The 16,402-nt window shown below is 35.8% G+C and overlaps 4 protein-coding genes across 4 annotated transcripts in view; 1 reads left to right on the top strand and 3 right to left on the bottom strand.

Annotated features, from left to right (window-relative positions):
- The window catches only part of LOC110450842, a 44,480-nt gene extending 41,245 nt beyond the window's left edge, over nt 1-3,235 (top strand). Inside the window, exon 3 of the mRNA XM_021498614.1 lies at nt 1,042-3,235. Within this exon, the coding sequence (XP_021354289.1) occupies nt 1,042-1,715 (674 nt within the window). The 3' untranslated portion in view covers nt 1,716-3,235. The remainder of the gene's footprint in view (nt 1-1,041) is intronic.
- A 998-nt stretch (nt 3,236-4,233) lies between these two features.
- LOC110450872 lies at nt 4,234-6,862 on the bottom strand. Its single transcript, XM_021498645.1, has 2 exons — nt 6,115-6,862; nt 4,234-4,710 (listed from the first exon to the last, which is right to left on the bottom strand). The coding sequence occupies exons 1-2, from the start codon at nt 6,830-6,832 to the stop codon at nt 4,283-4,285; spliced, it is 1,146 nt and encodes a 381-aa protein (XP_021354320.1). The 5' UTR covers nt 6,833-6,862; the 3' UTR covers nt 4,234-4,282.
- Nucleotides 6,863-8,222: 1,360 nt separating this feature from the next.
- LOC110450782 lies at nt 8,223-8,603 on the bottom strand. The gene has a single exon (XM_021498487.1). The coding sequence runs from the start codon at nt 8,601-8,603 to the stop codon at nt 8,223-8,225; it is 381 nt and encodes a 126-aa protein (XP_021354162.1).
- A 5,306-nt stretch (nt 8,604-13,909) lies between these two features.
- On the bottom strand, nt 13,910-15,640 carry LOC110450870. The gene is made up of 2 exons (XM_021498644.1): nt 14,949-15,640; nt 13,910-14,378 (listed from the first exon to the last, which is right to left on the bottom strand). The coding sequence occupies exons 1-2, from the start codon at nt 15,637-15,639 to the stop codon at nt 13,960-13,962; spliced, it is 1,110 nt and encodes a 369-aa protein (XP_021354319.1). The 5' UTR covers nt 15,640; the 3' UTR covers nt 13,910-13,959.
- Nucleotides 15,641-16,402: the final 762 nt, after the last annotated feature.

Raw genomic sequence — 16,402 nt, 5'->3', positions numbered from 1 at the left:
AAAATAAGCCGAGGCTTATTAGCGAATCATCATGGTATACCGTATATTTTTGTAAGACTTGAGATACTTCAATATAATGAAGTTATTAACGTTATATGTGCTACCATTCCTTGATACGTATCCCATTGCCAAAAGAGGCGAAACTGTTGTATGCAAATCAGTTACCTTATGTCAGAAAACTTTGAAGGAGAATAACGGTTGAATTATACATTTAAAGGGGAGTCACTCTGGTATACAAATAACAGTTACATGCACTTCGTGCCGGATACAGTTTAAGGGGAATAACTCTTGTATACAAATCAGTTAAAATTTGCCAGATACTTTTAAAGGAGTGCAATTCTTGTGTACAATTCTTAGTTATATGTACGACATATATCTCCAAAGATAATAAATATATGTTTGTTGCGTGTTTCATATCGGTATGAACAATCAAAAAGTCCTTAAGTATCAGCGTATATTTTACATGTTTAATATAGTTTAGTTCCGTTTCGTTAATTTGATCAATAATGCCGATGGCTCAAACATTTCACTGGTCATACAAACCCTGACCGCACCATCAATGTCCAGTATGATTTTATATATTATTCTGATAAGATGGCGGCATGTTTACTATCGTTACGGAAAATATGTCAACTGTCAAACATAATAAATGCGATTCAGAAATTATAGTAAATAATGACAACTTACTTAGTACTCTGTGAGAGGCCTTTCAGCGAATCATCGGTACAGGCATTCAACATTGACTGGAGTGATAGCGTCTAGCCAGATGTTCCTGATTTCACGAACATGTTGGTGTAGGTTGCTGCTGATACAAAATAAAAACATCAAACAAACTTAAAGGTAAAAGACAACGTCAATTTGAATATTGAAGGTTGCTATTGTGGCCCAAATTTCGATTGTATTAATATCTAGGCTTTGGGCTGGCAAGCTCTTTGTCGTAATTCCATTTCTATGAATAAACTCTTTGGTAAAACGTGCACAGTGGACAGGTGCATTGTACAACAATTTTTGTTATAACAACTTTTTTATTTTTATTTTTAGGAAGCAATACAACGTCGTCATCTGGATCTTCGGGTACAAATTACGATGCATCAACTAAACTCATCGCCACAGTCTGCATTATCATCGCCGCCATCATTATTTCCGTCGTCGTCGCAAAAATAGCCGATATGTGTTACGACCGGCACGTGCTTCGTGACGATGCCAGCGACGTAAGCGACCACACCAAAGGACTCATCCGAGCTCGACTGGCCATCATACAGATGAAAAAGAAAGACAAAAGCAAAAAGACCTCCAGGAACTTGTTCCGGATCTGGTCTGCTAAAACCAGAAGAGCAAACCAGCAACAAGGGACAAACAATAGTTCAAACACACAAAAGGAACGAAGTGTTGTAATTAACGTAGATGAAGCGCCACAGACAGACAAAAATACGGACAAATACTCACAACAGTCAGGTAACAATTCACCGTCTAGAGTTCATGCCAGTACAATCTCTGCTGAAGCTAAAAATAAAAAACAAGGTGCTTCGAAAACTCAGAATTCGCAAAAAACTGCTAAATCACCGATGCCACAGAAGACTCCAGCGAAACAAAACAAAGTTGATAAAGCTGGGTCGAAAAAGCAGGCGGCGTCTACTGATAAACGCGTGACATTCAGGGAAGAAAGAAACGTGATGGAAATCCAAAGTGTCTCAACGTTAGGAGCTCAAGCCTGATATAGCTTTGTTGCTAGGATACCAAATATTAAGTTCTAGTAAACAATTGCTTCAACATAACTGATTATATATGAAGTCAGTTCTTCCATTAGATGACGATTTTCAATGATATTCAGAGTCGGTTGCACAAAACCGAATCAGAATTATCTTTTAAAACGATAACAAGAACGTCCTGATAAAGAAAACATATTTTTTCCAATTTCAGCCTTTGCTACGATGGACACCGATTTGTATTTTTGGGCACAGTCTAGGAAAAATTATATATGCAATTTAGTCTAAATATTTTAGCATGCTTCCTACCGAAGGATAATAGTACTAAGACAGGTAAACCAATCTATAAAAGTAAACACGAGTGTTTAGCCTGACTATCAGAAATATTTCATGAGAACATTGCCAGGACGGGTAAAAGTGAGAGGAAAAATACTAGTATAGAACATCTAGTAGAACCTGAACATTTCGGAGTTCACTATCAAAATGAATATCTTAAAACAGATCGGACTGCCTAACAAAAAGGCAGGTATAGAATATTCCAGTTTGTTTTGCCTTATAAGTGTGTTTCCTGACTGAATTCTCAGGGTTAAAATGACGTATTGTTGATTCAGATCCTCTCTTTCAGTGCATGTCTCTTATAGTTTCACTCTCTTTTTGTTATTGAAGTACTGCATAATAGCACCCTACTTGTTGATTTAGATCCACTCCTCAGTGCATGGCTCTTATATTTGCGCTCTCTTTTGCTATAAAAGTGTTTGGAAGAAGACATGTCGTTCATACTGCATAATACCACCCCCTCCCCTATGTCGAGATCAGTTCACCGATGACACGAGTTGATTTAATATATGTAGTTATTTGTCAGTGATATTGAACACATATTACGTCATCAGGGGAACTGTGACAGCTACATCACCCGTTACACTGAAGTGCTATGACTGGTCATCGAACCAATTGTTTCTACAATATGTACACACAGAAGCTATTTGATGAATCATTCAACCAACGAAAACAATGGAAATCTGCATGATGCAATTAGTACTGGTGTGTTTTTTTGTTTTAAATTCTGGTTGCATATTTCTCATTTCCAGTTAATATAACACACCGTCACTGATAAGATTCATAGCTTTTATGATTAAAAAAGTTATTGTAACACGACATATTTCTAAATATGCTGTAATCAAACTGTTGTATATCAGACTTGGATTAGTGTTGATGCTTTCAATCTTATGCATTTGAAAATAACTTAAACGGTTAAAACGATGTACTATGTACAAGAAGAAAGGGTGGTCAAAGGAGAAAAGCAATGAATAATGTAATATGTTGGACTGCAGTACTTTTTTCAGGATGCAGCGAGCAAGAAAGAGTTCCATTGAATGAATGACTTTGAGGATTTTTATGCTGTTGTTGACATCGATTTTTTAACAAAATATTTGTTATTGTTACACTATCTATTCCTTTGGTTCAATCATCATTAAATCTTTTGCTGAAAAGATCCTTAATTAATTGATTTGCGAAGAATTAAATTATGCCACGTGTTGTTTTTTTGATGATTTCGTTTTATTATCAATATTTAATTTTCATTGTTTGCATTCATCCATCAATTAAAGAATATCAAATCAACAACTTATCAAATTATTTCAAATTTTTAGGATATGTGATAACGATTCCCATTTTACCGTATATTCCCTTAAAACAAACCTACAAACAAAAAATGTGGATTGATTCGAGGTAACATTTGGAGTCGCAAATCTCGATTTAGTGAAAATTAACGATAGTTACTGAGAACGAATTTAGGACGTTAGGACGTTAGTTGTAATGCTTTTGTTTCTGTTGATATTAGCGATAGGCACTAATACGAACTGGACTGCGACGTGTAAAGAAAATTAATTGCTGTCTACATCATGTTAACGTGTTGAACATGATATCATTGATATCTGCTTTTAAACAGGTATGCGCTCGATTTATTTCATAACACGATTTTGAAAATAATATTTCAAAGAGCTTATATTGCAAACAGCCACACCCTCAAATTGTATAAGGCAGATGTTTTCATTTGTTTGAATGCAAAACACTAGCGACAGTGTCCGTCGTTAGGTATTTCATGCAGTTAGTCAAACATTGATTTAAGTAACTTAAAGTAAAGTTAGCCAAATACTAAGAGAGTTATCCCTCACGATTAGCGAAACACTGATAGAAAAACAATATCCTATACCGTTAAGTATCCGTGTACCATGCTAAAAACTGTAACTATACATTTTCACATTTCCAAGAATGACCTTCCTTTAGTAAATCATTTCTGGATAAACTGTAATTTAATTTATTTTAAGCTTACAAAGATAATTAATTATTTCCACTTTCACTTTCCATCGATAAATCACATATGAAAAAATACGATTATATTAAAGAGAAACTGCAGAGAATACTTTAGCGACAACTCCTGAATAAGGATCTTGAACCAAGCATTGATTGAAGCTGATATTCACAGTCTGATTCATTGAAAAAAAATAACAAACACATTTCGATCAGATAAAAATGTATTGAATTATTCCTTTTTCTTTTAAAAATAACTTGATTGCTCAATCAAGTTTCCATCCTGAGAAGGTAGACACTGCCACGTCGGTTCGACTCAGCAACACCCCGTGCCCATAGAGAGGCCCCATACGGATGAAGACATGATCTCTCTGGTTTAGTGTGAGGACGACAACAGCTGTAGTTTGATGGATGTCTTTTGACAACTCAGAATCTGTCCATGATGATCCTCGCACGGCTGAATTAACCACCAGAACTGTTTGCAATTCTTCTTGTCCGTAGCAGATAGACGTCCACGTGAAGACGTAGGTGCCTGCCTCCGGTACTACGTACACCCCGTTCCTCGGGTTGTATCCGTATCCAATGTCCAGCGTCTCGTTATCATACACTACTACGTCATCATTAGAAACAAAATTGTCCTTGGAGAGGACCACGTGGAACGCAATGGTTTGCCGAGCAGAAGGCGTCGTAGATCCTACAATACAACAAAAGACTTTACAGTGGTATGCTAGTGATGTTATCCCAATGCGTTAGGAGTGATATTACTAGCAATACTTAGGCATATACTATATTTATGACTTTGAACCTAATAAACGTGTTTGCACAATACCGTTCACGGGGACATGATAATTTGTTACAGCTATATTTGGACCAAGGGACCTAGATCTAGATGTTTGAGCATGGCGTTAACCTGATGCATATGGAAAAGGTGGCTCTTTGACTGCGGCAGCTTTGAAAGATCGAAATGGTGTGTGATGTCGGAGTAAACGAAGAGTCAGTCTGCGGAAGTAGAAGGTTTCTTAATGAAAAGAATTACCAATCTTGTCAATGGTACAAAAGATTGTTTGTACACCAACTAAACCTTTAGGTGGGTTCGATTTTTTGAAATTGAGAGCCTTTCCCCCTTCTTGTATATATCATAATTTTGGGTGGCATTTTTACCGAGGTTGTTCCAAAAACCTAAAACATGAAATATCACTTTGATTACCTCAGTTTATGTCTACAAATAGCTGTAACCATTTCTGAGGTCCCTGTGGTACTTCTATTTCCTAAAAGACGATAACACAAATATATAGTGACATTATTTGCATACAGCTTTATTCTCAACTTTACACGAATACAGCGTTATCATTATATAACAAACATTGCTTTATCTTATATTATAACCAGTTTTGTGTAAATTATGCTTACAGGTTCGTTTCAAAAACGGGTGATATGATTATTTAATTCGCACTTATTTTGGTCAAAACTGACGAATTTTCTTCCAAACTTTTGAGAAATCTTATGTTTACATTTGGTACCTTTTACGTTAGCTTTACCTCCTGGATTGAAAAAAGTAACTGTTGCATGTATAGACAAAAATGACCGGAAAGGAGAAGTGAAACGAACATATTACAATATACCTTAGTTTTCTTAAATAACGATTCCAGTCCGACTTAAGGTAAAACACACAAGACAATTGAGTTTTTGTACATAAAAAAGCCCTTCCTTAACTTCAATTAGGATATAACTGAAGTGCGATTGGATAAGGGTCAAATCGTTGATCATGTACTATAGTTAGTTAGAGAGACATTATAATAATTGGAGGGCTAGTGTTCAAATCCTTCATAAGGATGAATTTTCTTTCAGAAATGATATATCAAAGCTATAATCATGGCGATAGAAAGTGTCCAAAGTATAGTTAGAGTTGTCGACTATGGTACATGTAAGGGGACCATGAAGTAAAATGAATGCCATGCCTACTAACACTACTCATTTTTTATTGAATCTACTAAAATATGAAATGCTATTAACATTTTCTCTAATTAGACTGAACAAAGTTCACAGGACACATTTTGATAATGCTTCGTATTTATCACATTATTTATAGTGTTCTTACCTTTGTGTTGGAATCTCGATATCTTTGATGTCGACTCGTTCTCGTTTTGTGCAACAGTTTCTTCCTCGTCGGATTGATTCAGGACACGTTCATTGTCATTTTCGATGCGAGGTTTAGAGTGAGTCGGCATGATACTAACATTTTGATGGTTAGTGGATTCCGGAATGGGGAGTTGTGCGGCAGACATTTTCTTAACAGAAGATCCAGATTTAGAGTCAAAGGATTTACCTAATCCAAGTCTATTTTTGTGGTAAGTTCTAGGAAGTTGAGATCTAATATTTTGCCTCGATTCACGTTCACTTGGGGTGGTATCAGATATTACGATTCTCTCTAAGTCTGATATTCTTGCCAATAGTGTGTCGACAATTTCATCGTTCTGTGATAATTCTTTCTCAACTGACGTCACCCCCTGTTTAAGCTGCTGGATTTCAGTCGTCTGACCGGCTATGTTTAATATTAGTAGATCTATTTGCTCGTCCTTTTTTGTCAATAGTTGTTTCATACCCTTAATGTTCTCGTTTACAAAGGTTACAAGGTCCTGCCATTGTTGAAGTGGAATATCGGGGTCCAGGTGCCTCTGAGTTAGAGGCGGGTTATCAGGATCAAAGCCATGCGACTTTAGGGATGGGTTCCCGGCGTCAGGCTGGTTTGTTATCATATGTCCGAAAGTACCGGTCACATATATGACAAGTACGAATTTCTCAAGCATGGCGGCCATCCTATCCTTCACACTTGTTTACATGTACAGTTTAAACCTACGTTTCTCTTATCTTATCATTTGTACCAGTTTTACCTTATAACGACGATAGCAGCGGTCAAGGCTAGACAAGGGAGTAATCAATCTGAATTTTGACGATATCTGTTGATATGGAAAGACATACTGTACACCGGGAAATTTTCGCTGCAGTATAACTTTCGCCTTATTTCGCCCTCGGTCATGATGGCAAATTTATCATTACAGCATATAAAAAACTTAATGAAATAAATAGTGATTAAATGTAAAGAGCGAAGTTAATGCTTGGGGGAAATGATTTTATGGGCGAAGGGCGAAAGTTTGATTGGGCGAACATTTTCCGGTATACAGTAGTTGTCTTGTAGCAATGACTTTAATGATATACAGTGTCTGCACTTTAAAAAGTATGTTTTTATTTATATATCATAGGCTACCATCACTATTCTACTATTTCGTCGGGTTATGGCGTTGTTATAATATGAACAGCTGCTTACACTATTTTAAATACGATAATTTTATTATGTCGTGTAATTTAGTTTAAACTTTATTTTAATGATGTTTAATTACAATAGTACATGGTTATAAATACAGAAAAGGATCAAGAAACAAGTACATAGTACTTATGTAAATCCGTCTCCTTAATGTCGTGTAATTTGATTGTTATACAATGTAGTATTGCTATGTATACTTTAAATTATGTCATTTGATAAAATTGACATTATATGTTGATTTCACACTGTTATATGATACTAAAACAAAATGATATGAAATGGAGTGCTCAGGTGTCTAGAACAAGAACAACTACACTGAGGTAAACAATTCGTGCGTGAACTTCCGATTAACAGTGGCATAAACACTGGAAGAACGAGTCGTATACACCCATAATAACCGCAACATCATCTTAAGTGTAGAAATCATTCCCTCACATCACTGGATTGACTTGGGCGGTTATAAACGAAAAAGGGTTGTTGTGGCTTTAATATGGTGAACTTATTGACTTTAGGAGGTGAGAACGTGAAATAGATGTTATTGATTTTGTTTTGAAATATATCGTTTATCATGCATATATTTACCCGGCAACAACGCAAGATCCTCGGCCATGGAACACTGGCCGTTTAACTAAATATGGACGTGAGCAGTTCGGTCTCTGAACAATAAAACTGGTTCTTATTGTCGCGTAGTGTTAGAGTTAGTTCCCTTCCACTAATTCCGATTGGACAGTTATCGAATGAGTCAAATACGCTCTCTTTATTAAATACTGTTTTACGTTAGACAGCCATATACAACCTACGACTAATACTGAAGTATCTCATACATTGTATTAGCAGTATGAGTAATTTACTACCGACGCAAAAGTCTGTAAATAAATTATTCTTTAGTCAAGCTTCCATCCTGAGATGGTTGATATCCCGATATAGCTTTGACTCACTATCCTCCCGTGTCCATACGCATGTCCCATACGGATAAAGACATGATCTCCCGGGTTCAGTGTGAAGACAACGACAGCTGTAGTTTGGTGGTATTCGACGGTCTTGTTTGCATCTGTCCATGATGATCCTCTAACAGCTTCATCCACAACAAGCACAGTCTGGAATGCGTCATTTATTTCACAAATCGTGGTCCATGTGAGGACGCAGAGGCCTGACTCCGGGACGGTGTAAAGTCCGGTCTCTGTATTGTATCCATCTCCACTGTTCAGCGTCTCGTGGTCATATATCACTGCGCTATCCGGAGTAACTGCTTTACTGCTCGACATGGCTACGTGGAAAACTATGGAAGTTTTTGCATTCGGGGCGACACCTACATTAAAATATTATATATAAGAGCTATTTGATTATGGTTCCAATCTAGCTAGTTTTGCACAAATACTTCAATTGGTAATGTGTCGCATTCAATATGATATTTGTTTCTGATTCACAACACCTTCGTGTAATACTATTATACTTACATATCAGAAGACTATATTAAAATTGCACAAAATTATGAAAATACCATCATACTAAAATTTACATCATATTATTGATCATGTACCCCGTAACATAAATTTTAAAACAATTTACGTAAGAACAATTATAATACTTTAAGAATTAATCAGTTACCCTCAAAGTTTCAAAACTCAGACTATCATCAGTGAACCCAGAAGGGACATTTAAGGGCAAGTATTAGCGTATTGTATGCCACATTATTACTTGCGGTACTGTTTGTTAACTTCTAATGAAAATATAGAAGCCTTTTTATACGCCCGTCAAATTTAACGGGAGTATTATGGTATGGGGTTGTCCGTCCGTCCGGCCGCCCGGTCGCCCGGCGTAAACTTTTGTTTGTCCGGCAATCTCCTCCTACATTTTTCGATCGATCTCTTTGAAACTTGGTATACATTATAATCATGATATGAAATTGTGTCTCCCTGAAAAGAATTTTGATTTAACAATTTTTCCAAATGCTATTGCCAGTATTTAATTTTTGTCCGGCAATCTCCTCCTACATTTTTCAACGGATCTCTTTGAAACTTGGTATACATTATAATCATGATATGAAGTTGTCTTTCCTTGAAAAGAATTTTTATTTGACATTTTTTTTTTAAGTAATTGCCCTTTGTTCATTTCAGTATTGGATTTTTGTCCGGCAATCTCCTCCTACATTTTTCAACGGATCTCTTTGAAACTTGGTATACATTATAATCATGATATGAAGTTGTCTTTCCTTGAAAAGAATTTTGATTTGACTTTTTTTTTAAGTAATTGCCCTTTGTTCATTTCAGTATTGGATTTTTGTCCGGCAATCTCCTCCTACATTTTTCAACGGATCTCTTAAACACTTAGTAGGCTCAATAATCATGATATGAAGTTGTGTTTCCTTGAAAAGAATTTTGATTCAACGATATTTTCAAAAGTTATTGCCCTTTGTTCATTTCAGTATTGGATTTTTGTCCGGCAATCTCCTCCTACATTTTTCAACGGATCTCTTAAACACTTAGTAGGCTCAATAATCATGATATGAAGTTGTGTTTCCTTGAAAAGAATTTTGATTCAACGATATTTTCAAAAGTTATTGCCCTTTGTTCATTTCAGTATTTGATTTTTTATCCTGAAATTTTATCCTACATTTTTATAGCATGTCAGCTAACCAACCACTCTTTGAATGATGCAGATCTTATTTCAATGTAAGAAAGTATATAAAACAATATGGCATTCGACGGACGTATATTGTTCCGCCCCGCGGTACTCTTGTTTCCTTTCTGTTGCAAAGTGATATCTCTGGAGCTTGGTTCTGTGAAAAGAATCCAAAACATAATTGTAATCTACTCTGAAAGGACACGTTTGTATTTGGATAGCATTTAAGAAATAGTCAACGATTATTTGGAAACACATTTGTTTTACTATTTTCTCAAAATTTCTACAAACCTAACTATGTTCATTATATCTTTTCTCCCAAGTCAAATGTAATAAAGTCTTTTTTGTGTCTACTCAAGTGTCCATTCGCCGGCGATAAGCAAGGTGACCTACATCACCTAATTATTCAAATTAGGCTGTTCTGTCACTTGATCACTTTATATCGTTGTTTCACAACAGGATGCGCGTGTTTCTCACGTGTAAGCTTGTGGGCAGTTGTCCTATTTTGTCTATTTAACCTGGATATACATGTATTTTGTAAAGATTTTTCATTTTCACTTGTAATTTTGTCCACAGACGATAAACAATTAACACTGACGTCATGATTTATACCTGGTATTTATTTCCATCAATTAAATCCACCCAAACATCGACATCGCTCTCCATCACATAAAATAAGCACTTGACAGAGTTAAAAACTATTTCAAGTAACGTTCGCGGTAATTTATACATTCTACAGGTTTACTTGAAAATAGCAAAACAATTCAAATACACACAAAATTAAATGCGGGTACCCTGATTCTACAAATGAAACTAGCAGGCAATGCTTTTGGAAGAGCATGGTTCGTTGGAAAATAACTCCTTTCGTTATTATTTGGTTATAAACAATGAAAAGTGACGTTACATCGCAAATGAAATAGAATTTGTTATAAACTATCTATGTTAGCAAAAAGATACATATCTTTGAAATATTTCAAACATTCAATGAGATTCTGGCATGCTCTACAATGTTGCATTGGTTTTGAAAAATCAGGCTTCTGAAAATGAATTAAAGTAAATAGCGCTCGTATAATATGATACATTTTTGTAATTTTTCCAAAATAAAGCTGCCCATGTAACAATATTCATCAGCGAATAACGATGAAAGATCGTTCTTTGACATAAAAAAAATAATTTTGTATCTATTTTTGCACGCAAATTTAACGCACTTTCCCATGAGTGTTCCGTTTCCGGAGAAATATTTTGCACACTAAAACTTCATTTCATTTCTGATCGGGTCTTATTATTTTGCATTTTACTTGGGTCTTCGTTTTAATGTATACTTCGTTTATATTTTACTCTAGCTTCGTCTTTGATAACATTACGGGTTTCTTTCATTTTCATGTATAACTTTATGTCTTATATATAAATATATAAATATTAGGACTACTATATCAATTTTGTATCATGCTACTGAAAATGATGCCAACAAAGGTAACACTATGTGACCATCATATTGCTTACGGAAGATAAACATCATTTATTGTGTATATTTATTGTTATTTTTTGCGGGATATGTACTTACGTTTGTTTTGCAATATTGGGCACTTTGACGACGATAAACACCCCGCTCAAAGTCTGCTACTCTCGTCACCAACCTGTTGATAACTTCGTTCTTCTCTACGACCATTTGCTCGAGTGGCGTCATCCCCCGTTTTAGCTGATTACTTTCGGTCATATGACTAGTGATGTTTAATTCCAGTTTGTCAATGCGTTCGTCCTTTTCGGTCAAAAGTCGTTCCATACCTTCAATTTCCGGTAAACGATAGTAACAAGATCCTGCCATTGTTTATGTGGATTTCCACGGTCAACGTTCCGTCGTTTTAGCGCCGGATTTTCGTGTTTAAGATCCTGCCATTGTAGGGGATGAATTTTAGGCTCTATATCCTTTTATTTTAGCGGCTGGCTGCCAGTGTCAAGGTCATGCAACGGCAAAGTTGGAATGTCAGGGTCAATCTCTTCTCTAACCATATGTCCTAAGGTACCGGTCAAACATATATATGGTCAGCACGAAATTGACAAGCGTGGTGGTCGTTCAAACAGACAATGACTTACTATGAAAGCTGAAGCGTATGTATTTCTTCAGTCTTATCTTTTGTACCTGATTGACACTAAACCTAAGGATATATACATATATAGCAGGTTGTCACGGCTAGATGAACAAAACACGATCTTTGGAAACGGGAGCGACTATCTACGTACTGATGTTTTACTACGTTTTGTATTGAAATTATTTTTGTAATTTTCAAGTTAGTGAAGTTAACATTGTCGAACGATTAAAGTAGACATATATGTAATACCAGATGTTTTCCCATTCATTTAATTCTGTATTACAATTGGCTTACCATGGACAGCTAAATACAATTAACTCAGTCGTTTTGATTCTAATTGTAGTCGTTTTTTCCAGAAATCGCTATACCTGATATCATAAACCCAAAAGCGATGTAAAAAAATGGAATATGTAAATCCTGTGAATATTATTATTTACATTAAATGTTAAAGTTTGTTTTAAATGCAGATAGGTCGTTATATCAAATGTGTATATCATATGATGATAATGATTTGTTTTGCAAGCTTTCGAAAATGACCGGTGTCTCAAACCTAAACCGCTGAAAACAACTCGCCGAGCCTCAATGTGCAGAATAAGTAAAGTTACCCGTCAGAAAATGTCAAGAAATTTCATCTACAAAGCACTCTAATACAGCTGGCAGGACGGGTTACATGTGAACCCCTTCCGGCCCCTTAGTGAATGTTAAAATGGGTCATAAAGATGATGCAGCTGGTGACCCCTTCGTCTTTGTTCATTGCTTTACATTCCCTCTTAATCCAAATGGATTCTTTTATTTTCCTACATTTCCAGTTGTCCTCCCTTTCAAGCAAATTGGAGTTGTTCCAGTCTATGATGTGGTTGTATATATTAACATGGTCTGTTATAGCTGATTTATTTATTGTTTTTTCGGATGTCTTCCGCGTATTTCTAGAGTAGACTGTTCTGATGTTCTTTTTGGCGTGTCGAAAATTTCTTCCCACTTTACAACATTAAAATAGTGCCTTATCTGTTTTGAAGGAAATAACTCGATGGCTTTCTTCCAAAATAGACGCAACAAAAACCAGAAGATGGTGTAAGTGTTCTGTGCGTTCTGCTCGGCGACAGCTGATCTAGGTCGATGTTACTTGTAAACAATTATTTCAGTGTCTTTGGTTTATAATCCTTTGCCGTTATTCGTTTTCGCGAGAAAAAAACCTTGAAAGACATGTGGGTTATCTATTGGGATAACATTCTTAACATCGGTATAATTATACTTCATACTGTCCACATCTAATGCAGTGGCCCCCTTTGTTTTGTCTGAGATTTATCTTATTAAGAAAAAAAATCGAAAACTTTATAAAATAATTTTCATAAGAATTCTGAATACATATATATATTATAAAGTGTCAAACATTATGTTGTAGCCTAGAGACTGTAATTCCAAATGCAGGCTATATTATACTCCATTCTAGGCGTCAAAGTCAGATGCTTGTTTGGGCAAACATTTCGGCACTTTTCCGTATGATAATTAATGCTGTACTGGGGTTTATTCTAGTATCTGCATCTCATTCAGTAAGCCAATTACTGATTTAAGTATTTCATACAGTTAGCAAAACACTGATTGAAATTGAGTATACAGTTAGCAAAACACTGATTGAAATCGCTTATACAGTTAGTCAAACAATAATTGATATACATGTATCTCATATAATTTGATAAATAGTATAAGCTGGTATAAGTATACAACATTTAAGAAAATAAAATTCAACTTCCACACACATTTCGTCAAATACTGGCAGAAATATCATCCACTACGTCAAAGAGAGATTAAATATATGTTGAGTGTCTGTCTGATTGTTAAAAAGAACAAATAAGTAGGAACACATTTATTAGCATTTAGGCAAATGAATTACGTCATTTTGCCCCATCTCTCACTCAAGCTTCCATCCTGAGAAGGTAGACTGTCCAAATTCGCTTTGACTCAATATTATCCCGTGTCCATGCGTATGTCCCATACGGATGAAGACACGATCTCCCTGATTCAGTGTGAGGACGACGATAGCTGTAGTTTGATGTAAATCGTTTACCCCTAAAGCATCCGTCCATGATGACCCTCTTACAGCCCCATTCACCACAAGGACAGTCTGGAATTCATTGTGTACATAACAAATAGTGGTCCAGGTGAGGACGTAGGTTCCAGACTCCGGGACGGTGTAGAACCCTTCCCTTGGGTTGTATCCATTCCCCTGGTCCAGAGTCTCCAAATCATACACTACTACTACGTCTATTGTGACATCTTTATTCGAGGACAAAGCTACGTGGAAAGCTATGGTAGCTTTAGGCGTTACGCCTACAATACAATGTAAGAGATAACATATTACAGATGAATAACAGTAATTCAAAACGTGTTGTTTTATCATTGTCAAATATGTATAACCTTGCTGCTCTATATTTGGCTTTGCAATGAGTTAACAATAGTTTATTTTTTAAACATAAGACATATATATTACATAGGGCTTTCAATTCGGACATAAAATACCCTTATATTTAAATTAAAAAACCACACATAGATTGATATGTTTATATTATTGTCTGTGTTTACACCAACATATCTTCGTTTACGTTTACCATGTTTCAAATTACGTAATACAGAGTATAGGAATTAACAATTTACGTAGTTCAGACTATAGGGATTGTCAAATGCGTTATAAGGCTACAAAGATTATTGCATAATAATATAAGACACTTTATATTAAATTCACAATACATTTGTTAAGACATAGGATTTTTGACATGATCAAACTACTCACTTAATACTAACTTTAAATACTTACATTTGCTTTTATACGTTAGAGTTATAATGAAGACATCAGTTAAACATCATACACATCGTGTCTATTTTGTTCGGATATGTACTTACGTTTTTGTTGGAATCTTGAGTGCTTCGCTATCGATAAATCTTCGGACCCGTTATCAGTGTACACAACAGATTCATCCTCGTCAGATTTATTCACGAGATCATTAAATTGAGGCAGCACAGTGCTAGTATTTTGATAGTTTGAGGTTTTAGGAACGAAATGTTGGGAGGTAAACATCTTCTTAACACTAGATCCAGGTCTGGAGTCCGAAGTTTGAACAAGGTCAGTTTGAGATTCGTTTTCAGTCCTCTGAGATCTAACAGTGTCACGTTCACTTGTAATGGCATCAGACATCACAAGTCCCTCTAAGTCTGATACTCTTGCCAACAATTTGCCGACAACTTCATTTTTCTCTGATACTTCTTTCTCAAGTGACGTCATCCCCCGTTTCAGCTGCTTAATTTTAGTCATCTGACTAGCGATGTTTAATTCTAGTTGGTCAATGCGTTCGTCCTTTTCAGTCAGATGTCGTTCCATATCTTCAATTTTCCTGTAAACGAAAGTGACAAGGTCTTGCCATTGTTGAAGGTGAATGTCGTGTTTAAGGTCCTTCTGTGTTAGCGGCGGGCTGCCAGAGTCAAGGTCATGCAACAGCAGAGAAGGAATATCAGGATCAAGCTCATTTCTAACCTTATTTCCTAAAGAACTGGTCAAACATATGATCAGTACAAGAATCACAAGCATGGTGGTCATCTTGTCGTTCAAACAGACACTGACTTATTTTTGCAACTTGCCCTAATTTATAACTTTAGTCTTATCTTTTGTACCAAGTTGACAGTAAACCTAAGGATATACATATAAAGCAGTTGTCACGACCTTTGGAAAGGGGACGACAATCTACATACTGATATTTTGATACGTTTTGTGTTGGAATACTTTTCGTGTGGTTTTTTTAAGTTGTTGAAGTTTACATCGTTCGACGATGTAAGTTATCATAGAATTGATATCTGATCATTTCCCATTCCATTGTACTTCCGGTTTTATGTCTGGTATAGTCCCGCATCACAGTCTATCAGAAAAAACACCAATATCTTCGGGTATACAAACTTGAGCCAAATTTACGGTCACAAGCGTATTTTCCCACTATATTACGTACTTTCTGCATTTTGTAAACATTATTTTTTTTAGGTCATTTTCAAGATATTTCAGTCAAACAGGTTTTGTGTAAATTTTTTGTCAAATTTTCATAAAGAACGCCTGAAATATGTGTCAGTTCAAAATTCACAATCACCTCGGTCTCACAGACGGTGTTTTACCCACACAATTCTAGTGTAGGTTCCTCCAATCTTATCTTTTGTACCAGTATGACACTTAATCTCAACATTTACAGCAGTAGGCAAGACCAGATAAAAACTAGAACACGATCATTGGAAAGGGGGCGTCAATCTATATACTGATATGTTTTCTACAATTCATGTTGATGTTTTTCATAGGTTTTAAGTTGGTGATGATTACA

The sequence above is a fragment of the Mizuhopecten yessoensis genome, unplaced genomic scaffold (genome assembly GCF_002113885.1).
Source record: "Mizuhopecten yessoensis strain PY_sf001 unplaced genomic scaffold, ASM211388v2 scaffold5519, whole genome shotgun sequence".
Lineage (NCBI taxonomy): Eukaryota > Metazoa > Mollusca > Bivalvia > Pectinida > Pectinidae > Mizuhopecten > Mizuhopecten yessoensis.
Note: the sequence above shows the minus strand (reverse complement) of the source record. Positions and strands in the feature narration are given on the sequence as shown.